This window comes from Macaca thibetana, chromosome 4, assembly GCF_024542745.1.
Source record: "Macaca thibetana thibetana isolate TM-01 chromosome 4, ASM2454274v1, whole genome shotgun sequence".
Lineage (NCBI taxonomy): Eukaryota > Metazoa > Chordata > Mammalia > Primates > Cercopithecidae > Macaca > Macaca thibetana.
In genome coordinates, this window is record NC_065581.1 from 38,920,961 (window position 1) to 38,947,812 (window position 26,852).

General features: G+C 37.4%; 2 protein-coding genes across 7 annotated transcripts in view; one reads left to right on the top strand and one right to left on the bottom strand.

Moving 5' to 3' along the window:
• The window catches only part of CCDC167 (coiled-coil domain containing 167), a 699,343-nt gene that overhangs the window by 594,266 nt on the left and 78,225 nt on the right, over positions 1 to 26,852 (bottom strand). The window contains exon 1 of one of the 4 annotated variants that reach the window (XM_050787893.1): positions 26,734 to 26,737. The exons of the other annotated variants lie outside the window; for them this stretch is intronic. The gene's annotated coding sequence lies outside the window, so the exon portion shown is untranslated. Of the gene's footprint in view, positions 1 to 26,733; positions 26,738 to 26,852 lie in introns of those variants that run through there. 4 annotated transcript variants of the gene reach the window in all.
• Positions 1 to 26,852, top strand: part of ZFAND3 (zinc finger AN1-type containing 3) — a 335,360-nt gene that overhangs the window by 250,391 nt on the left and 58,117 nt on the right. For 2 of the 3 annotated variants that reach the window (XM_050787813.1, XM_050787814.1), the window contains exon 4: positions 14,459 to 14,524. The exons of the other annotated variant lie outside the window; for it this stretch is intronic. In XM_050787813.1, coding sequence (XP_050643770.1) covers positions 14,459 to 14,524 — 66 coding nt within the window. The remainder of the gene's footprint in view (positions 1 to 14,458; positions 14,525 to 26,852) is intronic. 3 annotated transcript variants of the gene reach the window in all.

Genomic DNA, 26,852 nt, shown 5'->3' on the forward strand with positions numbered 1-26,852 from the left:
GAAAAGCGGAGGTTTAGATAGTGACCCTCCTGAAGTCCCAAGACAGGGCCACAACTCAGCTCTGGGCCTTTTGCATCTATAATACGGGACTCTGGTTTTTTTCCTACTCTTCTCTACTGCATCCACCCGAGACACACTTTTGTTGTAGCAAAATAAAATATACAGAAAAAGTGAGAACCATATTAACTGGCATGTTAGTGAGGATTTTTAATGACTAAAGCTTCATTTCCAGGTGCTGACTGGATTTTCCTTTAATGTGACACTGATTCCCAAAATAGAAATTTGAGAACATACTCCACCTCTGGTTAAATTAATTTGGTTGAACAGAGATTTCCATCGTTTCCTTGGAAACTGGTTTCTGGTGATATCGTAGCTCCCTCAGGGATTTTTAAAAAATGGTAGTGCCTTTTAACAGATGTCCTTGCTAGACTGCCCCTGGGTCTTTGAACATCCATTGGGTGTCATTGGCTACATATCTTCATTTCTGTCTGACAAGCCTTAATCTGTTCCCTGGAAATTTAGTATCACTGCCACCAAGCGGCTAAACTTCTGATTTGTTTGTTTTTACCAATTAAATTTCTAAGAATCTCTAAATGAAACCAGTGTTCCCTTTTTTAGACTATGCCTACTTCAGGAGGCCAGATATTGGGTAAAACAGGCTGGTTTCTTCTAGTAAAGCATTTAGAAAATATTGCCTATTAAAAAATATTTTATGACTTCCTGCTGGGCTGGTTTTAAGTGAAATATGGTGGGGAGATTTATTTACAGTTCTCTCTGTGTGTGTCTTTCTCTTCCCTTTTCTCTAATGAAGCTCAAAGCATCAGGCCGTTTATCAGAGATAATTATACAACAGATGGAGTTTTTCTGATATATAATAGTCTCAAAGTGGAAGATTCTTTCCCATAATGAAGAATGCCCAAACTTTAAATGTCTCTTTTGATTTTAATTTAACGGTGTTTTTTTTCCCAGTGCATTTATTTATTTATCCTGAAACTGGTTCTGCAAAGCATGCTGCTTTCATTAGGGCTGTGTTCTGAAAAGATTGATACTTTGCAGTACAGTATGATAATGTACAGTTATATGCTGTTTTGAAGAGCCATAATTTATCAAAAATCATTGTGTGAGATCATTAAGTTAATCTCTGTCAAAATACAGGACTTGAGCAGTTCAGAAGTGTTTTCTTATAGAAATTCTTTCTGTTCCATAATGTCAGTTGGGTAGGAACTTGTTTAAGTACTGGTAGTGTCATCTGACCTTCCATTTGTAGTCAAAATACGAACCAGATTAAAGCAAAACCATGATTTTTAAGTTACTCATTTTCTGGCTTGCTTTTCTTTTTCATAACTTTTAGTCCTATTTTTAAGTATGCAAGTAAAGCATGACTACATTCTCAGTTTTTGAATTACAAAGACACAGGTTTAGATAGACTAGAATATGAAAATATTCTAACGTCACCACCATCAATCACCACCACCCAATTCCTACTTTTTACAGGAATAACCACTGTTTTTTCATTTTGGGTTGTATTTTTTCTATGCAGCTGTGTACATGTTTACATACAATATTTTATTTTGGCCGGGCGCGGTGGCTTGCGCCTGTAATCCTAGCACTTTGGGAGGCTGAGGCGGGCAGGTCACCAGGTCAGGAGTTCAAGACTAACCTGGTCAACATGGTGAAACCCCGCCTCTACTAAAAATACAAAAATTAGCCTGCTGTGGTGGCAGGTGCCTATAATTCCAGCTACTCGGGAGGCTGAGGCAGGAGAATCACTTGAACCCGGCAGGTGAAGGTTGCAGTGAGCTGAGATCATGCCACTCCACTCCAGCCTGGGCAACAAGAATGAAACCGTCTCCAAAAAAAAAAAAAAAAAAAAAAAAAAAAGATTTTATTTTTATATAAATGAGAGCATACTATATATATTGTTTTCTAACTTGCTTTTTAACTTAACATATTTCAGAGATCTTTCCAAGTCTACGCATGGAGATCTGCCTTACTTCTGCATAATATTCCATATTGCCCTTATCATCCTTTACTCTCTCCTCTGGAGGCTGTTTTTAATATTTCACTATTATAAGCCATGTCAAGTAAACATTTTTGTACATGGCTAATGGTGCATATGTTATTTTCCCATGATAAATACATAGAAGAGGAACTAACAAGTCAGAGAATATGTATATTTAAAATTTCGATTTGCATGGCAATATTAACCTCCAAAATGACTGTATGACTTTCTATTCCTAAGAATGATGTTTGAGAGTGATTGTTTACCACAGCATTACCAACATTAGGTGGATTGTTATCTTTGTTTGTTTGTTCCTTTTTATTTATTTATTTTGGTAAGTTGGGCAAAAGAATAGCTCATTTTAACTTGTGTTTTCCAGACATCTCCTGGTGGTGAAAGATTGAGCATTGTTTTATATGTTTGTTAGCAATTGATAAGTCTCCAGTGATTGGCCTATCAGTGTTGTTCTTTGCTTATTTATTTTTTATTAGCTATTTTTTTCTTACTGATTTGTACGAATTCTTTATTTTTTTAAATATGTAACAAATTCTGGATGAGTATTTGTTACATATATTGCCAGTTTCTTTTGGTATGTTACTTGGCTTTTAATTTTCATTTAGGTGCCTTGTATTCATGAAAATTTTTTAAATTTTAATTTAAATCTGTTGGTCTTTTGTCTTCTAGCTTTCTGTCTTTCTTAGAAGGCTGTCTGAATCATAGTTATAAAAATATTTTTCTATATGTGTTTAAATACTTTCATAGTTTATCTTTTTCTGTCGTTAGCTCTTGAGCCCATCTGGGATTTATTTTGTATTTAAGGCATAGAGATTTACCTTTATTATTTTTTTTCCAAGTGGATAACCAGTTATGCAAAAACCATTCATTGAGTAGTCCTGGTTTAAAATGCTAATACTATTACATAAACATACACCTGTTCCTAGGCTCTTTATTTTGTTTTATTGGTCAACCTGTATATTTCTGAAACTGAAATATAGCTTTGTAGTATGTATCAGTATCTTCTGATTTGGATTATATTGAATATATAGATTTATTTAAGAATAATTGACATTTTGATACACTTTTGGGTCTTCTCATAAAGGAATATAGTTTGTCTTCATTTTTTCAAATCTTCTTCTATGTTCTTGATAAGACGTCATCCCTGCACAAGTTTAGACTAAGCACCAAATTAGCAGTCTTTATTTTATGCTACTTTGCTCTGTCTCAGAACACCTAGCACACTGCTAGCATAGTACTCAATAAATGGTTACTGATTTAAATATTTAGGAAAAGTTTTGTTTTTAATTTTTCTTACTTTTAGAAACCTAGTTTATGTGTTTTGATACATTAAAGAAGGGGCCTCTCATTGCCTGTGCCTGATTTTTGAATATTCTTTTATAATTTTATATTCTTTTATAATTTTCTGTGCCATACAATAACCGCAAGACAAAGCAACTCAAAAAAGGCAGTATCCCTACCAAATTTTGAAAATTTGGATGCTTTGTGGTGGTAACAATTCATCTCAGACTTTTGGAATAATGGGAGTCTTTCCTGTTTCTCTCTCTCTCTCTCTCTCTCTCTCTCTCTCTCTCTCTCTCTGTCTGTCTCTTTCTTCTGTACAAATAGGCACTTGCCTGTTGTAAAATAACCATTTTTGCTTGTTGGTATTTATCACCTAAATTTCCCTCTTCAAGATTCCCCTTTGCAAGACAGAATACTAGCAAGCTTTTAATACTTATTTTCAAAGGTCCCTTAAGAAATCTGCAAATCTAAAAGGTTAGTTTCCCAAAAGATTACCTCAGTCACATGTGAGATTATACAATTACTGATACTCAAACTAGGTTTTGAAGCAACATCATCACTGGCCCCCCTGCACCCAATATGAATTTCTTTAAATGTTCTTATTAAATTAAATGCTCTGTCCTTCTCTGTGAAAGTAAAGGTCATGGTAAACAACCACACTTCACACAGCTTTAGCTCTTGCACTTGTCATATTTTTATTTTGTCTAGTTACAAGTAGTATGTGACACTGTGCTGATTTTAAATTAAATCTAAGCTTTATTTATGACAAAAATGTTTGGCTGGAAAAAAAAATAATGACATTTATGTGAATGTGTTGAAGCAGCCATTTTAAGCTTACATAAATATATTTTAATTGTGCTTGTGAACTTCTTTCTGAAAATTCAGAGCTGCCAATGCCAAAAAATGACTATGTAACTGTACATTTTGTATTCATGGCCTCTGTTACTTTATAAACCATCTCACTTTTTGATCCATCAAAAAGATGATTATAGATTTAATAAAAACAATAGGATGCCACCTTAGTGAGGAATTTTTAAAATTCTAAAATATCAGTATAACCCCTTCACTACGCAATTGAAATTGTGACATTTTCAACTATTAGTTGCAAAGAGAGATCCTATTATTGAGACCTGACAGTGTTCACTTCTGTCTGTAAAGCAAGACGGTTGGACTAAGGTAATTTCCATTTAGTGTCACTCATCATGTTCCAGCTGTGGTACAGCTAACTACGGGAGAGGCTCAGCAGAGAGGCAGAGGAGAAGGGCACCTGTGTTCCAAGTTGTTTTTACAAGTCCATGGAACAGTACCTGTGGCCTGAATAGATGTCTTTTTTTTTTTTTTTTTTTTTCCTAAAGCCTCTTAGGAAGAACATGCACCAGTCATTTCCCTTTCTAAAGAAAGCATTGCAGCCTTCTTTCAGTAGCTGCTGCAGGCTGAGATTTATGAGAATACTCTTGCTAGCTGAACTGTGTTTGAAAAAACAAAGAAAAAAAATCTCTTCCAGTGCTGAGTGGTGTCTCCATTAATGTTATGAGAATCATGGTTGTGTTGATGGTAAAATGCAAATGATGCAAATGTAGAAATTGGAGTTGGGCCTTAGTTAAGCCTGTAAATAGTCAGAAGTGAAGCCTAAATTGGAGAGGTGACAGCCCCTGATTTTGTGTTCATATTAAATATGCTTTGTCACAAGAGAAAAACAAAACAATGTCTAAAATTAGTAATGATTTTATTAGCCAGGTGGTATTTTGACCTCTAACAAAATGGGGATTATTCTATTTTTATCCCCAAGAGGGTGATGATGTCTTAGAATGTCACTGTTAATTGCTGTTGGGCTTTATCACATTTTGAAGTATTGGTAGTAAGCGTTTGTCAGCATCTTAACATATGGAAAGGTATAGGATTCTAAGTGAGAGATTACATCTGAAAAATTTAAATTGAACATATGTAATTGCTGACCCAGAATCCTTTGAGAGTTCCATGAAACATGTTTTTACTCTTCTTATATACATAGCAGAAATGGAATGTCTTGGTTTGAATTTTTGACTAGTTTATTCCACTATCCCTTGCCTTTATTTACTTAAATATTCACATTTTGTTGAGACTGGGAAACCCTTTTACTGTTATTTACACTTAGTACATCAGTTGATTTCTGCAAGACTAGAAATAAGTCAGTTGGCATGTAAGGAGTATGGGGAAATTGGATCTTATATTAACCTTTAGATTCACTGGTTCTGTACCAGTGGTTCTCAAATGTGGTCCAGAGACCTATAGAGGTCCCCAGGTCCCTCTCAGGGCATCCATGAGATCTTTCCTTTTCCAACTACATATTTATGTAGTAGTGGGCTTTCTTCGTATTCATATAAACAGATTAAATACAGATATAGACATGAAAATCCAAGTATCTTCCTTTAAGCCAGGCCACTCTCACTATTTTTTAAGTTGCAGTTATTTTTCATAAAAGAAAAAGTTTTTATGTTGAAGTGTAATTATTTTAATTTTAAATGAAAACATAATTTTTGTCAAGTTATAATTTCATATGGGATAAATATCAATGATATAAGCCACATAAACAAAAGTTTTTTAGTGTCCTCAGTAATTTTTAAGTGTTAAAAGTTCTCAAGACAGAAAAGTTGAGGACTGCTATGCTGGTAAAGAAGTTACAGAAGAAAAGCTTGGAGTTAGCAGAGATTGGTTCATGAGGCTAAGAAAAGAAGCCGTCTCCATAAAAGTGCAAGGTGAAGCAGCAGTTGCTGATGTAGAAAGCTGTAGCAAGTTACCAAAAATACCTAGCTAATATCGCTGATGAAAGTGACTACACTAAACAGCAGATTTTCAAAATAGCCGAAATAACCTTCTATTGGAAGAAGATGCCATCCAGGACTTACAGGAGGAAAAGTCAGTCCCTGGCTTCAAAGGACAGTATGACCCTCTTTTAGGAGCTAATGTAGCTAGTGACTTTAAGTGGAAGCCAGTGCTTATTTACCCTTCTGAAAATCCTAGGTCCATTAAGAATTTTGCTGCATCCACTCTGCCTGTGTTTTGTAATGGAACAACAAAGCCTGGATGACTGCACATCTGTTTATAGCATCATTCACTGAATATTTTAAGCCTACTGTGTAGACCTACTGCTGATAAAAAAAAAATGCTCCTTTCAAAATACTACTGCTCATTGACAATACACCTTGTCACCCAAGAGCTCTGATGGAGAGGTACAAGGAAATTTATGTTTCCATGCCTGGTAACACAGCATTGATTCTGTAGCCCATGGATTAAGGAGTCATTTTGACTTTTAAGTCATAATTATCTAAGAAGTACATTTTACAAGGCTATAGCTGCCATAGATACTGATTCCTCTCATGGATCTGCCAAAGTAAATGGAAGATCATCTGGAAAGGACTCACCATTCTAGATGCCATAAAGACCATTTGTGATTCATGGGAAAAGGTCAAAATATCAACATTAACAGAATATGGGAAGAAGTTGATTCTAACCCTCATGGATGATTTTGAGGGGTTCAAGACTTGGGCAGAGAAAATAATTGCAGATGTGGTGGAAATCACAAGAGGAGTAGAATTAAAAGTGGAGCCTGATGAGGTGACTGAATTGTTGCAATCTCATTATAAAACTTTAATGGACGAGGAGCTGCTTCATATGATTGAGCAAAGGAAAGTGGTTTCTTGAGATGGAATCTACCCCTGGTGAAGATGCTGTGAACATTATTGAAATGGCAACAAAGGATCTAGAATATTACATAAACTTAGTTGATAAAACAAGAGCAGAGTTTGAGAGGATTGACTTCAATTTTGAAAGAAGTCCTGTGGGTAAAATGCTGTCAAACAGCATTACTACAGAGAAATCTTTTGTAAAAGGAAGAGTCAGTTGATGTGGCAGAGTTGTTTTTTTGTTTGTTTCGTTTTGTTTTTTGAGACAGAGTCTCGCTCTGTCGCCCAGCCTGTAGTGTAGTGGCACAATCTCGACTCACTGCAACCTCCACCTCCCAGGTTCACGCCATTCTCCTGCCTCAGCCTCCCAAGTAGCTGAGACTACAGGTGCGTGCCACCACACCCAGCTAATTTTTTGTATTTTTAGTAGAGATGGGGTTTCACCGTGTTAGCCAGGATGGTCCTCAATCTCTTGACCTTGTGATCTACCTCCCTCGGCCTCCCAAAGTGCTGGGATTACAGATGTGAGCCCCACTGTGCCTGGCCTCGTTTTCTTTTTTTAAGAAATTGCTGCAGCCACCCCATTTTTCAGCAGCTACCACCACCTGATCAGTTAGCAGCCATCAACATTGAAGAAAGATCCTTCACTAGCAAGAAGAGTATGAATCACTGAAGACTCAGATGATCATTAGCATTTTTTTTTAGAAGTAGAGTTTTTTTAAATTAAGGTACGTACATTTTTAGACATCATGCTGTTGCACACTTAATAGAGTCTATAACATAGTATAAACTAATAACATATATATGCATTGAGAAGCCAAAAAATTTGTGCAACTCGAACTTTATTGCTATATTTACTTTATTGCGGTGGTCTGGAACCAAACCCATAGTATCTCCGAGGTATGCCTGTAATTGTTTAGGAGAGTTAATGTGGAGTGGTAATAAGATTTTGTTGAGAAAGAAGCCCTTATTAACAAAATAGATAAGCTACCAATTGCAACTTCTGACCCACTTTGAAAATTCCCTTCTCAGAAATTACTAATTTGGATCTAAATAGTGTGAAAGATCATGTACTGAGTTAGGATTAGAACTTCTAACTCTGGGAGATTAACACTTAGATTCTGTAAAAAACTTTATAAATGGTTTAATTTGGAAGTTTCGTTTGGAGAAATAAGAGGGCTATTATCTGTGTTGAAGAATTTCTGTAAACTTGGATTACAATTCACTATATCTTTATGTATCCTTGTTTTTAATCAATGGTGCTTTTCAAACTCAATTATATTGACAGATAGGTGTGTCCTTTCTGATTAAAACAATTCAGGAATTCCAGGTTTAGGGTGAGGTTGGAGATTAGGGTTTTCTGAAGAGATGACTTTTCTTGTGCATTCTACTATGTACTGGATACTCATTAAATACTGTCAGTTCTTTGCTATTTTAAATCTCTGTGTTTATATTGAAGGCTAAAGAAGGAATATTTTACTGCTCAAGAAATATATATTATTTGAATTTTTTGAAGATAATTTTACATTCTAAACATGGACATATCAGGAAACAGTGTAGTTTATTTCACTATCTCCATTGCATAGATTTGTTGAGGTTTATTTTGTCCTTTTTTATTTTTTTAAGAAGCCTCTTCAAGAAATTCTTAATAAGATATCCTGAATCTCTCTCTGCCCAGGGAGGCTTAGGAGGAAAAGAAAAGACATTCTGAATCTCTACAGAGAGGAGAGAATTGCAGCTCTTTAATTTGTTGTCCAAAATTACCTTTAGAACTGTGAGCTTGGAAAAGTGAGATGCTGCAAAGGAAAACAGTGTACAGATTATGATAGAGTGGAATTGACAAGCTGGTTAAAAAAGGATGGTGCATTTTTAATTAGCCCACAGTGCCTTTAAAATAATTAGATACTTTTATGTAAATGTCATGTGAATTAAGAAAATTGAAGTGTTACAAATCTACAAAAGGAATGGCTATTTTTGTGTATTAATGTTTTGCAGTTACTGTGAAAGGACTGATAGTAGAATATTTGATTATTGCACTTCTGGCAATTTTTAGCTGACCAACTCCTTGATAGTCTATTTTTTCTAATTGATGTGCTATTATCTGTGTTGAAGATTTTTTTTTTTTTTTTTTTTTTGAGACGGAGTCTCGCTCTGTCGCCCAGGCTGGAGTGCAGTGGCGCGATCTCGGCTCACTGCAAGCTCCGCCTATTTTTCCTGCTCAGCCTCCCGAGTAGCTGGGACTACAGTGTATTTTTAGTAGAGACGGGGTTTCACCGTGGTCTCGATCTCCTGACCTTGTGATCCGCCCGCCTCGGCCTCCCAAAGTGCTGGGATTACAGGCGTGAGCCACCGCGCCCGGCCTGTGTTGAAGATTTTTAGCACATGATTTAACTGCAGCCAGTGAGGGCTAGTGAAACCAGAAGCCAAAAATAACCAGTCATCACAGCTGGTTTAACAAAATTTTTCAGAGTAGATTGTTGATCTCCACTTCAAGGTTAAGAAGAAATGTTATTTTTCTGTATTTACTCAGCTGTGGAGTTTGAAGTTTGAGTGCATGAAAAGCTAAATGCAGCTATCCTCCAAACCACCATTCTCGACTTCCTCCTCAAGTTGTAGTCTTCAACTAGCCGATGGGATTGACCACTACATGAGTAGGTAGACCTGAGTTTTTTGACATACTCGGTAACTCTATAGGAGACTGGAAAAATACAATAATTCTGGTACTTCATTTTGAAATGTGTGTGTTGATAGTTAATGGGGTATCTTCATCTACTCCTGTTTTTGTAGGTTACAGTGAAGTGAGTATGCAGATTTGACCCATGTCTTCAACTTTATAGGGCTGCAGACAATAATACTGTTTCCCTGGGAAAATCTACTACCATATTGCAAATGCTGTAACAATTTCTACTTGTTGGGAATACAGCTGAAGAATATAGTTTCATGGCTTTCATGTGGAATTGTAAATGTGATCCGCAGTGCTGCATTATATATGACACCTTTAATACAAGAATAGAAACATCCCTAGAAGAAGAGGTAGAATATTCACTCTTCTCTAGTCACAAACCACAGTTACCAGAGGCTTTATTCACTCGTAAACTCCAAACATTAAATTGTTGAAACTTGATGTTTTTTAAGGAAAAAGTCCTCTGAATGTAATATGAAATGCAAAATGTTAGTCTGTTAATAAATATCTCCGGATAATGAAGAAACTTGAAAAAATTCACTTATTTAATTTGCTTTAGTAAAAGAAAGCAAAAAGCATTCATGATGATTGGCTAAAAGTTATTTCAGGTTGGTTAATCTTGATATCATCTGGCTCAGAATCCCAAGAACCTGTCGTATTAAGCAAGGCACTTTGTAATTTTTTTAGACATTAATAAACCCAAACTCAGTTGCCACTGATACAGGCTAGAAGATAATGGTTTGAATTGTTCTGTGCTTAGAAATACATTTATTGTCCCAACCTCAGTCCTAGTCAACACATACACATACACACTACATTCATCTATAGAACACACAATCATGAAGAGGCTTTCTCATCTGATTCTTTAGTTACTACCTCTGTCTACCCTGTTGTTTGGAAAGAAGAAGAAAGGTAAAAAGTGGGAGTCAAGTTTACAGTGATTTATGGGGACTTACGCCAGCCACACTCTCAGGCATTAGAAAGTCCAGAAAAGGAACTTTGACCCTCACTGTCAACTCTCAAAACTATTTTGTTTGCTGTAACCAAATGTTACCCATGTTATATTTTTATTGTTGTGGGCAGAAACCTGAAAACATTTTCTGTGAGTGGCCCTTAATTTCCTGCATTGATTTTAACAGAGTTGATTTGGAACTAACTGTAATTGTGTGGATGACAGTGCAATTAGTGTAGAATATATGTGTGGTGCTGATATGTTCCTGTTCTTTTTTTTTTTTTTTTTTGAGACGGAGTCTTGCTCTGTCGCCCAGGCTGGAGTGCAGTGGCGCAATCTCGGCTCACTGCAAGCTCCGCCTCCCGGGTTCACGCCATTCTCCTGCCTCAGCCTCCCGAGTAGCTGGGACTACAGGCGCCCGCCCCTGCGCCCGGCTAATTTTTTCTATTTTTAGTAGAGACGGGGTTTCACCATGGTCTCGATCTCCTGACCTTGTGATCCGCCCACCTCGGCCTCCCAAAGTGCTGGGATTACAGGCGTGAGCCACCACGCCCGGCCTTGTTCCTGTTCTTGGTTTTGGTGTTTCATAGGTTGTAGTTTGCCAGACCAAATTTAACTCTAAGTTCTCTGTTTATAACATTGCCCAATTATCAAAGCTGGGATATATTATTACTGCCAGGTACTCTTGCTGTCAGTTTGTCTTGGTTCAACTATGGTTCCATTTGTACTTTACTGTAATATAGTGAATACATTGGATTGGGTTGTTAGTTTAACAAGCTCTCTGGAGAACACCTTCATGATGATGCATGTTGAGATATGCTAGGCAGCCTTAAAGTTATTTGCAGAAACCTACAGAAATTTATTCACTAGAAATTTTTAAAAGAATAAACTCTCAAGCTAAAGGCAAGGTAAAGATTCTCTTATATGATAATCTTCTAGAACATTTGTAAATACAGGTGTTAATTCATGAGTGTCAGCCAGATTTCTTTAGGGTTTTTGATTTGACAGTTTCTCCTTTCTTATATAATTCTACTGGATGAATTATTTTATGTCCTTTTTAAAAAAGTATTTTGTTAGTTAAGCTGTTACTGACCCTTATGCACTGTGCAGCTCATGGTGTTATGGGAACTCAGTGATCTTGGCCAGATAATGAGTTGGGGTAATCAGAAATTAGAACTGACTGGACTGTTAATATTTACATTGTGCTCAGCTAGTTTAGAAAAGTACAGTAACTTCCTCCTATGTCCACCCCAATCTACTACATCAAAATTTCCAGAGTCAGGGTTTGGGAACTTATATTTTTAAAAATGATCCCCAGGACTTTCTGCATGTTGGGAATGTTCTAATATTTTGATCTATGGCCGTTACACAGTATGTATGTGTTAAAATCCCTCAGGATGTACATTTAAGTTCTATACACATCATTCTAATATTGCATTCTCTCAAATGTTACACTCTAATTTTAAAATTTCCTTGAAAAAAAAACTAAACACCGCATTTTCTCACTCATAAATGGGAGTTGAACAATGAAAACACATGGACACAGGGAGGGGAACGTCACACACCAGGGCCTGTTGGAGAGTGGGGGTCTAGGGGAGGGATAGCATTAGGAGAAATACCTAATGTAGATGACGGGTTGATGGGTGCAGCAAACCACTGTGGCACATGTATACCTGTGTGACAAACTTGCATGTTCTGCACACGTATGACAGAACTTGGTATTATATGTGTGTGTGTGTCTGTATACATATACATATACACACGCACACACATATATAAACTGTTACTCTTCTGATTAAATAGTTTGCAGTAGTCGCTTGATGAACATTATTAAGCATTCACTGTCTACATAGCAGTGACCCAACAGTAGATAACAGTGTGATTCTTGATCCTTGGGAACATAAAATCAAGTGGAAGAGAAAGTGATGATATATAATATAAAGTTTTATGGTTTATGATACCTTGCTGTACAGATGGTTCATCAAAAGTCACTTATTGGCAATTTTACTATTTCCATTTTTTTGTTTGTTTTGTTAAAGAAACTGAGGATTATTTATCCAAGATTACTCAGCAAGTAGAGAGTAGTTGTCAGACTTAAACTCAGTCTTCTAAAAAGCCTATAGTTTTCAAGAAATAAGAAGGCTTCAATTAACAAAAACAAAGAAGCCTTACATGGAAGCAGAAGTTACAGCATTTTATGGAGCTACAGAAGCCAATCCCAGGAGGGTTTTTGAGGATGTTGAGGCTGTGTTAGCTTTGCATGTCTCTCATTGTCTCTTCATGTTGCCTGTTTTCATGTCACAGTTTACCTTTTGAACCTCTGGAATTTTAATTCATGGCACTTTTTCTGGTGAATGTGACATTTGTAGAAAAATGTTCTGTTGAAATATTCTGCTCTTTGGTCTGACTTTCGAAACTGCAATTTATTCTTGCCTTATTTTCAAATTCTTGTATTTCCAAGTAATACAAGCCAATGATGAATGTTCTCCTTCCTCATTACATATAGCATTTATTACCTGTTTCTTGTTCTTTGACACTTGGCCACTTTCCGTCTAGCTATTTATTGCTGTCATGTATTGTTCTTTATGTACAGAGGTTTTTTGGGTTTTTGTTTGTTTGTTTGTTTTAAGAAAGATTATGATCTCCCTGACTGTGGGACTAACCTGTGTGGTGACACATAGTAGGTATTTGCTAAGTGCTCTTTGAAGTCAACAATGCACTTACTTGGTTTTTCCTCTTTCAAAATTTCCCTTCTGTGTCTTCTTACACTAACTAAGGGTTGTTGCTATTGTGGCCTTGTTATAGTAAAGAGTAAGCTAAGAGTGAACTTTTTAGGTGGGCTCTCCAAGTCCTTAAACCCATGAATCTCGGCACTGTGCACTCTAGGAACAGGTCTCAGAGCTCCTTCATCTTTCCCTCCTTTTCAGTGAGTAACTTACATGAATTCTTGTTGTAGGAGATACACAACTCTGCCAAGTAACCATGTTTTCCTTCTGCTAGTCACAGTCACCTGGGGACCCTTTTTAAAATAAATGTGTAACAGTTGCCTATGTGTTCTATTCCTTTATGATCACCACTGCCCATCCCAGGGCATGTCAGTGGAAAGTGTTGGGGTGTGTATCAGTATCAACCTCAAAATGTGTTGAAAGTCTTGATTTTGCAGAATGAAATTATTGATTTTCAAGCCTTCACTCACCCAACAACTGTATCTCTTGCATACTCTTGAATTATGCTTATGCATCAGATCTCTGGGCCCACCAAGATTGCATAAAGGGCCTCTTGTTATCATATTTCTTACAATGAAACTAGATGTTCTTCCTTGGTCAGCAATGCTTTCTTCTATGTGAAAATGATTCTTATTTCTTTTGACAAGCAGTTTATTGTTTCTTAAGGCTCTCCCTTTCTTACTATGTAAGGCTAGTTTTTCTGTAAATTCCAAGGTAGAGTGACTGCTGAGATACCAACCTAAGAGAGAGAACTCCTGCTCATCGTTCTGTGGAGGAACGCATCTTTCCAAACTTGTGGGTAATTTCCTCTCACCTAGATCTGAATTCTAATTAAATTTTTATTCTTTAACTTGTTAACGTTATGTGAGACTTGGCTGTTTTTTTGGGTTTTTTTGTTTTTATGAAAAGCATGTTATAATGTAGAAAGACTATGCATCTCTATAGACTAAACTGCTGAACTAAAATTAGGTCCTTAGAATTAACCCACCACCACCACCGTCTTTCCTACTACTTCTCGTCATTGTATTTGCAGGTTGATCTTTTCCTTTTTAAGTTTCTCTTTACTCAGGAAAGCAACTATATGGACATGTAAAGGATGTGTCCTGACTGATGCACCTGCCTTTCTGTTTCTAGGTGGGCCATGCACAGACACAGCTCATGTCTCATTAATCACACCAACAAAAAGATCCTGTGGTACAGGTATGTACGTCATTCTTATGTGAATTCATCCTTATTTGAATTCTTCACAGAAGTTAGCAACTGGTTCTAACTTGGTGTGCTTGTCAGGGTCTCTGATTTCTTCCATCAGTTGTGAGGTGATATATTATGTGCTTAGTATTGACAGTGGAGTGTCAGCAGAGGTCAAGGTCAGAATGATGTTTTTGGGGAGTCAGACTGACTGAGTAAATGCTGGCAGCTAGATCCAAGAAGGTGGACATCAATATATACATAATTTCTAATATCTGAAGAATGTTATTAAGACATAACAGAAATGCACATCATTGCCCAGTTTGTAGCATGTAGCTAATCTGAGGGCCAAGATTGAAATTTTAATAGTTTTAATGTAGAAAATCAGTGTTTTAAATTGACTATTGTAGTATCCTAGTATTTTTGGAAAATTGTTTTCTGTCATTTGATTTAAAGCCATGGATATACTGAGATTTCTCTTTTTAGATGCAGAGTCCCAAAAACATCTTTGTGCATCTGTGGCATTTTTATTAAACATAAAGTCATGAATCTTGTGTCACTCTAAAGAGCAGTCAGAATGCCCATTGTTCCCTTCGCCTATAGCTTAATTTATTTTAAGCGATATTTACCTTTTCTAATAATGCTGTCTGCTATTTAAAATATCTCAAGGATTATATTTGGAAGAGTCAAAATAATTGTATTGTTTTTCTAAAGGTCACAGTCAGAGTATTTTTCATAACTTAAAAAATCCTTGTAACTTAAAAAACCCAGCAGAAATAGCACAAACTATTTCCATGTACAAACTTAACACTGAAACCTCAGCTCCTTTAAATGCTCATAGTTTGATGCTAGGCCTCAGTCAGGCCCATGTTTGCATAGTTTCAAAGTAACATCCAGGCACTGAACTCTAAGGAACTCAGTTGTACTCTTCTCTTCCAAATGACCAGCTTTGAGGTAGGGTAGGGGGTATAAGATAGTCTTGGCATGCTCTTATCCCTCCTGTGCTCAGTTCCCAAGCTCCACTAGGTAGAGTAGATTTATCGTTTTTCCTGAGGTAGAAAAGAGCTGTGCCTGAAGTGAGATAGACCATCCTGATTTTAGCCTGTGGGAAGTCAGAGAGCCAACTACCTGCCCACTCCAGCCAGAAGCTTGAAAACATTCAGAGTCCTTTGATTTGAGGTCCAGCACTTCAAATGCACAGTATTTTAGTCTTTGTCTTTCCTTCTAATCTTGGCCCTCAGAGAAGGTTTTACTGTTAAGCACTACCACTGTGTTCAAGTAGCAGTCAAGGAGTTGAACCTTGAACACAGTGGGTCATCCTGAGAGGTTTGGGAAGGAGACTCATATACTCAGATGCTGAAACTAGCAGGAAACTCTGGTGAATATCATTTACTTGTGTCTGTCTCCTAGGTAGATCTGTTTCCTCCTCTCTGATCCCATACTATTTTGTGTATCTAAAACTAATAATGATATTTTTTATATGCTTACTACATTGCCAGGTACTATTCTCTATATTTTATATACACGGTGATTTAATCTTCAGAACAGTTCTGCAAGATAGTTATTATAATTCCTCTTTTACAGATGAAAAAAAATGTGGGCACTCATAAACTTAAGTATATTTTCTGAGGTAATATTGCTAGTAAGTGATGGAGCCAAGACTTGGACACGGATCTTTAAGACACTAAAGCCTGCATTGTTTTCCCCTATATCATGCTATTGCTTTTCATATTTTGTAATTGTTTCTTCTCCTAACCAGATTGTGGAAAAGCAGACTGTTGAATGAAATATGGAAAAAACGAAACATATATTTGGAAGTATAGCATACAGTCAAGTAGTTTGAAAATGTGAGTTCTAAAATCACATCTGGTTTCAGATCTAAGCTTAGCCACTTACAAGTTGTGATTTTAAGTAAATAAGTCAACATCTCAAAATTTTGTTCTTCATCTGTAAAATGGGATGATAAATCTCCCAGGTTTGGTGTAAGAAAAAAAGAGTATGCTCACATAGTAGACCTTCAATTACTGGTAGTTTCCATTGTCTTAATGAAGATTATGTCTTTATAGTGAGCCACCCTTTAGATGGTGTTGATAAACACATCAATGGGTATCTTAGGCAGAAGAAAGAGTAAAGTAGAAGTACTGGCATTCTTTGCTGTACTCAGTTTTATGACCTGATTTTATATTGATCATGTTCTTTGTTACGTGTCGGTATTATACTGGCAATTGAAGGTGATAATATTTAGATCTCCATTAGTGAAATGATAGGCATTGAGCTCTCAGTCATACCTTTGTAGGCCTTCATTTAGGTGAATACATACCTCTCTTAACTAGAAAAAGATTGAGAATTTCTGACTTGGAAGGAAATTAATGCAATGTCCAGGTCATCTCCTAAAAAGCCTGAAGGAAAGTTGAGATTTCTCAGCAATGGACATTAAAGGTCGTCAAGTTAAGCCGTCTGAAGACTGTTCTGTGCCCTCTTAGGCTAGCCAGACTGCCTCAGCCTTAAATATTGGCCCTGATTCTAAAGGACAGAGCTTCCTGATTTTGAGAGGTAAATTAAAGAATTTATTTTGAGAACCACAGGTTGACTGTCTTTGTCTCCATCTTTCTCTGTGTCCTGCAGTCAACAGGTTGCCCGTGGTGGGGATTTCAATCATTTTTCTTCTGAACCACCAATTATTACTGTTATTTTGCTGGAATGTTCCTTGTAGCCTTTATGTCTAGGTTCTTCAAGTTAGGATTCATGTCTATGACATGTGCTGTACAGTGCTTCTATTATAAGGGGGTCTCCCAGACAGAAACCACATGGGCCTTTAGGCATAGATGGTAGTAAATAATTACTTTACAGTGGTGTCATTTCTTCGGAGACACAGAGTGACACCTTAAGTGAGATCTTACCTACCTCCTCCCAGCCAGTCTATCCATACAAGTTTGGACCTAAAGCAGCCTTGAGCTTCATAAATGATGTTTGTTAGAAAACGGATACTGATATTAGACTAAGGTGATTCTTTAAGTCTGCTGTCTCTGACAAAGGGCACACAATGTACTGTCTGAGGTGTGTGGAGACAATAGCAAAAGCTCTTTATCTCAGCCTTAATTTATGTTTTGCAAATTCACTTTATTATATGTGTATGTGTTCATACATTTACTTTTATTTATTTATTTTTATTTTTTAATAGAGACAAGGTCTTATTATGTTGCCCAGACTGATCTCGAACTCCTGAGCTCAGGCAGTCCTCTCGCCTTGACCTCCCACAGTGCTGGGATTACAGGCATGAGCAACCTCTCTCAGTCTGCGGTTTATAAACAGTTTATAAACAGCAAATACACCCACAAATATATACATATTAAAGGTACATGGCCAATTAGATAGGACTATGCAGTTGAAAAAGGTTAGTGACTTCTTCAGTAAACAGATCATTTTCTTCTTAGTACTTTGAAAATTAGCTCTAAGGATTAGCATTAGACCCATTATTATGTGGTTTAGTAAGTGAAGACCTCAGTGGTTGATTAATCAGTCACGATTTGTATTTCAAGCAATTACAGTTTTGATCAGGTAAAGGGTATTGTCATATTTTAGAGGTGGGCAGCAGTGTAGCATGGTTGGTCTACAGCTATCAAAAGGAGAGAGGCAACTCTTTTTAAGAAATTGTTTTGTCATCACTGTGAGTCTATGATGCAGATTGCAAAAAGTAGCTATAGTAGCAAATGAAAGATCAGTTTGTCTTTGTGAGATAGATGGGAAAGACTTTTCTTTATATGATGGCTTTTAGCCAGACAGAATTATTACCAGTTAAACTCTGTAATCTTTAGATTTTTTTTTTTTTAAAGAAGCAACACCATGATCATTTTGGTATTTAAACAGAGAACAATTAGATAGATGAAGGGTGTGTGGTTGTCCACTCCACCCTACCCCTACCATCTTTGTGGAGTTCTAGGATCTCCACAGTCAATGAAGAGTTGAAAAGTACTGCCAAGTCCTAGGTTGCTTTTGGTTAGAATGTGTGAGTTAAAGCACATCACACCTTCAGATTACTAGACAGAGTTTACATTTCTTCAGAGAGCTCAGAATTTTTCCACATGTTCTCTTGTTAATTCTCGCAACATTCCTGTCAAGAACAAGTATTTTGTGAAGGAAAGAGATCACTTTCCTTGGCAACAAACTACCAGAAGTTTCCCTTTTGTCCTTCATTTCTAACCATCAAGTTATACCTTCAGCTAATAAAATACTGTAACCGGAGTTATAGTCATCTCCTTTAGATAATTTTATTTGGAAGGTGTTTGGATATTTAGCTGGCTATCTTCATGACATTATGTTTTTATGTTTAAAGTGGGCACAGATTCAATGCAATCCCTATCCAAATACCAGTGACATTCTTCACAGAAATAGAAAAAAATCCTAACATTTATGTGGAACAACAAAAGACCCAGAATAGCCAAAGCTATCATAAGCAAAAAGAACAAAATAGGAGGAATCACATTACGTGACTTCAATTTATACTGCAGAGCTATACTAACCAAGACACCCTCAAACTGGCATAAAAAGATACGTAGACCAATGGAATGGAATAGAGAACCCAGAAACAAATCCACAGTGAACTCATTTTTGACAAAGTTGCCGAGAACGTACACTGGAGAAAAGAAACTCTCTCCAATAAATGGTGCTGGGAAAACTGGACATTCATGTGCAGAAGTATGAAACTAGACCCCTGTCTCTCTCCACATACAAAAATAAAATCAAAGGGGATTAAAGACTTAAATCTGAAACCTCAAACTATGAAACTACTACAAGAAAACATTGGGAGAAACATCCAGCACATGTAGATAATATTCTCTCTGATAGACTTGAAAAAGGATGGTTAAAACATGCTGTGTGTATGTTTAAAATGTGATTATAATTAGTAGAGCAGCAAATAAAATAACTATTTGTGAGGCCATAGGGGAGCTGTAGAACTGTTGAGGTTAAAGCAGATGGGACTAAGAACAGTCCTGTTAAATATCAAGGCAGTTTTTCCAGAAACTGTCATCTTTGCACCCTATAAGAAGCATGTTAATTCAATTTTACTTTATATCCCTCCCTCCCTATTTTGGGTTACCTGTTTTCCTTTCAGTGTGATAAACAGTGACATGAACTAGAATAGCTTTGTATTGTTCATTGTTTTCTTTCCCCCCCAAAAAAGAGAACAGTTTTCCCCTTTTCTTGACTCACTTTTTTTTTTTTTGAGACAGAATCTCTCTTTGTCACCCAGGCTGGTGCAGTGGTGCGATCTTGGCACACTGCAATCTCCCTCTCCCGGGTTCAAGTTATTCTCCTTCCTCACCCCGCCCCGCCAAGTAGCTGGTTTTACAGACATCTGCCATCACACTTGTATTTTTAGTAGAGACAGAGTTTCACCGTGTTGGCCAGGCTGGTCTTGAACTCCTGACCTCAAGTGATCCACCTGCCTCGGCCTCCTGATGGCAGGATGACAGGCATGAGCCACCGCACCCAGCCCTGACTCACTTCTTTTGTATGGCCTGTTTATGATATTGTTTCTTCTTGCAAAGACGAGAAGAAAACCCCTTTCATCTGGAAGTTAAGAGAAGATTGATGTGCTGAACACTTTCACATCGGTGCTCGGAAGCCAGTTAAAGGGAAATGTTTCCTTGTTGTTAGGTTACCGAAAAGTTTATATGAGATTTTTAGAATTGATTCAGAAGCTAAAGAGTGTTGGTGTTAAATCAGAAGTGGCCTCGTAAATCTTAGAAAGACCTACACTTGTGTGTTCTATCTGCTGGTAGAATCAATATTCATTGAAACATTTCAGCCAGTACATTTAATCCTAGAGAGTTGTGTCAGTGGCTACGAACTGTATTGTTCAATATTACACACTATAGTTGGCTTTTCGAAGGAGGACTTCACATCTTCCTCTGCTCTGTGGAGTTTTGTTTTTGCTTTTGTTTTTGTGAGGGAATCTCAGTCTGTCGCCCAGGAGTGCAGTGGTGAAATCTCAGCTCACTGCAATCTTTGTCTCCTGGGTTCAAGCAGTTCTCCTGCCTCAGCCTCCTGAGTAGCTGGGACTACAGGTGCATGCCACCACACCCGGCTAATTTTGTATTTTTAGTAATGACGGGGTTTTACCATGTTGGCCAGGCTGGTCTTGAACTCCTGACCTCAAGTGATCTGCCCACCTTGTCCTCCCAAAGTGCTGGGATTACAGGTGTGCTCTGTGGCATTTTAAAGGGAGGTAGCTTCGGGTGTGAGTTCAACTGTGTAATTCACTTTTCAAATCTTTCTTGTTGGTCCTTCAGGTATAGCTCTTCCCTCAGGTCTGCAGTATCAGCATTTGAGGCAGAAAATTAGAAATTTGACCTACTTATGTAATATGCAAGTTCCCATCAGGAGAGTATTAGGGAAGATATAAACCTTTCATTTTTTATTAGCGTTTAATGTAATCATTGAAGAAAGATCAAAACAGTAAATCTGTCATGGCAAGGAAAAATTATTTAAAGAAATGTTTTACCTTGTGCACTCATCATCTTGGGTCCTGAAGGAGTTCATTTGATTCCTGGGGCAGGGGACAAAAGGAATATCAAATATTTGGCAAGATTGCAAAAATTTCTCTAATCAAAAAGTGCCATCTGACCATGTTTTGCCACAGAAAGCAGTTCTCACCAAAATTTTATCATGGCATGTCATAGTGGCTGTTTGCTGACAGTGTGTGAGTTTTGGCCATTCAGTGGATGACTGGGAAAGGGAAATAATCTACTAAATGCTTTCCCTTAGGTTTTTTGTTTCCCTGGAAGAACTTTAATCAGTCTGCTTCAGTTGTTTATGTTGAAGAATAGAATGAAGGAGTGAGATAAAATATACTAATAATTAGATGATTTGATACTCAATATAGAGATAAATTAGGTGGGTTTAAAGGCACCTCACACAATGTATAAATTTCAGATAAGAAGAGGGAAATTTTACTGTTTTGTAATTGGAGCCCTAAATGAGAGTTAGGTCCCATTGCCACCTATGTTTATGTTACAGCACAACATATAATGTATCAGTTTGCTGTACTTAAAGTCAAAAACTTATTTCCAAGGCCTCGTTTGGGCTTTACTCAGGAGAAGCAGGGGCTCCTCTTCTGATAAAAGGCTGAATATAAGTGAATAAGTGGAATATCAAGCCAGGATGCAGTCTCGTCAAGAGGAATTTTTGCACTTGAAAAGTAAAAATGCACTCTAGTATAAAAAGGAAAGAGAAGCGTCATGTGGTTTGTTGCTCTTTTGGAGATGTGTGTGTGTAAGAAGTCCAGGCTTTGCTATTGAGCTTTTCGTGATTCACATGCTTTGCACAAAGTCAGTTTGCATCAGTCCACAAATGCAGTTACAGCTGTGTTGTTTTTTTTTTTTTTTTTTGGAATAGTCATTTATTTTATCATAGCTTGCATTCTTACCAAGGAGAAAGAGCCCTGAACTTTCGTTAATTAGCTGTTCTGTTGCTCCACTGGGGCAAAATGCCTGAGCCAATACTATTTAAAAAGCATATCGGGAATTTAATTCTCCTCTGCTCCTTTGAAACTTTAGGAATTTTTTTTTTTTTTGGTGGAGGTGGATAGGTCTGGGGGAGTGCCTTTCAGGTGCTGCTCCGTAGCATGTGTGTGCCCGTTAGAAGGCAGCATGTTAGAAGTGCAGCCTTCCCAAAGCAGTCTTACCAGAAGAAGTGGGATAGAACAGCCACAAAGCAGCATTATAAATCATCTGAGCCTTGCAATGATACTGCCCATTAAGGAGCCTTTTTTTTTTTTTTTTTTTTTTTTTTGCCCTACTCAGTTCCTGGCTCTACTAATAGAACAACACATCAAGCAAGGCTGTAAATAAAAGTTATTGCCTAATAGGTGGGTGCCGAAGTGGAACGGACGGAGCCGAGGCATGGAGGCCTTATTACTGCTCATCAGCAATTATAAACAGGATAAAGTGTCTGGGACTTGCGCTGATGCAGCGAGGGCTAATAGAGGCTGGGGATGACACTAGGCGATGATAGGATGATGTATGCTGATGGGTTTTACTGCCTCATCTTGCTGCTTGCTTCCAAGACAAGTTGTATTCTCCGTTTTCCTGCTTGCTCATCTATCTGAAGAGATGGTCCCATTGCCTCTCCCGCCAGCAGGTGGGCTGGCATTTATTCCTTATACCTGTGTCTGCTTCCAAGGCACCACCCTTGAGAAGGATCTTCAGAAATACTTCATAATCATGGCCGATTAAAGCTGTGATCTTATTGTATTGTCTGCCATCATAGTTACAGATCACACCCTCAGAAGGAGTTGCTTACGTGGATTATAGGACCAGCTAGACACTGTGGTTAGGCAGCCAATCCAGCACTTTACTAAAAGACTGCTGTGACAGAGTCCTGTAGTAGATTCTGTAGGAACATGCAAAAGAAGTGATAAATGTGTATCTTGCCCCTGGGAGCTTACACCATAGAGAGAGAGAATAAGTACAGAAACAAGTACAACTAATTCCAGCTTTTGCGAGCAAGAGATGTAACTTGAAATACAGATTATGCCAATCATTAGGAGCAAATATAATACTACTGTTGTATTTTTCTTTTCACAAATTACCTTCCTTCTGGAATGACTTTAAAGTCATGGGGAATGATGAAGGGATACTAGAATGTGGAGGGAAAGTCTAGGAGTAGGACTGTGTTTTCTAGTGAATGGAAAACTTCAAATGTGACTTGGCAATGCTTTTGAGTAGCACATAAGCATCTAGTACTTGGAAAAACTGAGCTACAGTTCTGTTCAACTTTGAGTGCTCAACTTCACTAAATCACAGTAGTGAGACCTTTAAGATAGGAGAAATCTGTAACGGAGACACAGAAGAATACTTCTGGAAAGGGCTTTCCAGTTTGATCCAGGAGTTTAGCAACATTCTGATACTTCATTTGTTTGTCATTTGTGCCTTTAAGTAAATACATATCTTTATGTAGTACCCTCAAAACTAACCTATCAGGAGACTTCCTAATGTTAGAGATACTGTAGTTTTTCTCTGATGCCTTAAGATATGCCTAGGTGTATCTGAGTTTTGAAGAAGCCTGATACATGATAATCTCAGTATTATAAGCTACATAAATTAAGAATTAATGTTATAGGAGGGTCATTCAGTCTATAAAATGCCTTGCCATTGGGTTAGTGTAAATAGGTTTTTCCTTTTGCATATAAAGTAATACTTGCCAAAAAAATCAATTCCTACTTATTCAGAGAATGCTCTGTGGGTAGTGGCCAGTGGAATAGAGAAAGAGAGATAAATCTGATTAAGGTATGTTTGAAAAGAATAATTGACAGGATTTGATGGCTGATTAGAGTTGGCTGAAGACTGCAAAGTATAAATCTGGAGAACTGAGGGAAGAAAGATGTAACTGACAGGGAAGGAGTAGGAAGAAAACTTGATTGAAACTATTTTCAGTTTCTGATGAGTTAAACTTAAATTAGTGTAGTCCTATAGAAAATTATAAATATGAGCCTATTTTGGAAATTGCTAATTTAGAAGCAATGATTAAACCTGTGCAAATGAATAAAGAAGAAGAACCAGGGGGTAAGCACTGTGTTTCAGGGCAGGAAAGAGAAAGAGGAGCCAGTGAGTTAAGGAAGCTAAAGAAAGGAGAAAGGTTCCCACAGGATCATGAAAGATGCATGAGAAGAGGGGTCAGGAAATGTGAGGACTAAGGAAAGCTATGACTATGGCTAGAAGAAGATCATTGGAAAACCTGAAAGAAGTTTGTGTAATGTGTGGGAAATGAAAGCCTGAAATCATTAAAGAGGGCCTTGATAACAAGGAAATAAAGGCAGCAGACAGAAATCATTCATTATGGAGTTAATTGAACCATTAAAAACCAGCAAATAGTGGTGGTTGGGAGAGACAAGGTCAAGCATATTTTGGTGTGGAGGTGGTTAAAATAGTGAAATATTTTGCCCCTACTAAAATACAAAGAAAAGGGATCCAGGAAGAGAAATAGAAAAGATTAGAGGAGAAATGGAAGAGGCATACAAGCAAGACTCACTAGCAGCAGAAATCCAGAAGCATTATTTCTCTCTAAGAGTATAAAGAAGGACATGCAGTTAGAGATTTTCTCATTAAATGAGTAGATGGTTAGCTGAGACAAGATTAACTAGGGAGTTCCTCCTAGAAAAGGTGGTCACCATGTTCTGAATAAAGAAAAAAAAAATACCATAAGCTGTAAGTAGCAGCAGAGAGCTGAGGGTATAAAGAAGGAACTATCGTAGACTGAGGAGGGAAGACAGCATCTACAAGTAGTAGTTAACTCAAGCTGTCATTAAGTAGTTTAAATTTATAGTGGGCCAAAGTAACACTTTCCTTGGATACTACATTTAATCCAGAAGAAAAAAGCAAGGAGAACAAGTGGTGCTCTCTTTGTTTTTTAATAAGATTTCATTTTTATAAAAGTAACATATGGTAGCACACCATATCACAGAATAGCTTAGAAAAGAAAGTAATAACTTGGATATGATCCTACTCCACGAAGTTTCTCTCTTGGCAGTTTTAGTACCTTTGTTCTGTAGGTTACCTTGTAATTATGAGAGGAAAATAATGCTTAAAGTCCTACTTTTTGAGATGTCAGCTGGCATGAAATAGGAAGATTTAGCTTATACAACATGTTCCTCATCCCAGTGTTCGGTGTTTTATTACTGATTTTCATTCTTTCTTGATCCATCAACTTTCAGCACTGTCTCTTAATGAGGATATTAATACATCTGATTGGAAATACTTATTCATCATATCCTCTGTTGGCTACACTTGTAATTTTTATATGTCATGGTTGTTAGTTACAGGATGAGTATGCCTTATCCAAACTGCTTGGGACCAGAAGCATTTCAGGTTTCAGATTTTTTAATATTTGCATTATACTTACTGGTTGATCATCCCAAATCTGAAAATCCCAATTCTGAAATTCTCCAATGAGCATTTCCTTTGAGCACCATGTTCCAGAGCTCAAAAAGTATCAGATTTTATAGCATTTTGGATTTCAGATTTGGGGATTAGGGATACTCAACCTGTATTTACAGTCAGGCTGTAACCAGCAGCAAATCCTCCATGTATGTTCATAGGTTGTTCCTAAAAAATTGAAAGCCCAATATATGACATTTACATTAGTATGACTCTGTAAACATTTCCTGTCAGGCCACCAACCTGATATATGCTAAGAATATATTTCTTTCTCTATGGGTCTGATGAAAACAGTTAATGGTGAACTATTTAGAAAGCAAGCTTTCATTTACTTTTCAGAGCTGGAATCTGTGAGCCATTGCAAAAGAATCTCTGAGCCATGGAAAAAGAATGTTCCTACAGCAAAGCCAAATTGATCCTTTGTTATATTCCATCAGTTGCTCAAAAATCATGCCACATCTTAGTTTGCTTTATATTTGCATTATAGCTCTTTAATACAGGTCCCCCCACCCCTGGCATTTATAATTGCCTTTCTTTTTTTTTCCTACAATGTTTGGTTTTACGTCACCACTTACTTCCTAACTCTGTATTTAAACCTTTCACCTGAAACCTTTTTCCTAGAGCCTACCCATCTTTCCTCTCCAAGCTGGACTAGATTCTGTAAGCCCACAGTGCCATCCTAGAATTTCCTTTCATTGCTCATGCTTTTATTCCCTCATTTTTCCAAATGCACCCCCAAGTTAGTGCCTAAAAGAAGCAGTGTTAAGAGTTCTTGCATATCTGAAAATTTTTTTCTGCTTCCATTATGGTGGAAAGTTTGAGTAACGATTCTTGGAAGAAAGTCATTGCTTCAGCCAGGCACGGTGGCTCATATCTGTAATTCCAGCACTTCGAGAGGCGGAGGTGGGTGGATTGCTTGAGCCCAGCAGTTGGAGACCAGCCTTGAGCAACATGGTGAGACCCTGTCTCTACAATCAATACAGAAAATTAGCGAGGCATAGTGGTGTGCATCTGTGGTCCCAGCTACTTGGGAAACTGAAGTATGAGGATCACCTGAGCCCAGGAGGTCGAGGCTACAGTGAGCCATGATTGCACCACTGCACTCCAGCCTGGGCAACAGAGCTGAGATGCTGTTTAAAAAAGAAGAAAGTAATTGCATCCTTGTCTTCTGGTATTCCATGTTACTACTAAGAAGTCAGATGCCACTGACTATCATTTTTATAAGTAATATACCTGGATTTTTTTCACTTTTAGAAATCATTAGCATTTTTTGTTGTTGTTGTTCCCCGTGCCCCATCCCCTACTCCCCCGCCCCAGATTAAGTCTTGCTCTGTCACCCAGACTGGAGTGCAGTGGTGTGATCTTGACTCACTGCAACCTCCGTCTCCCAAATTTAAGCGATT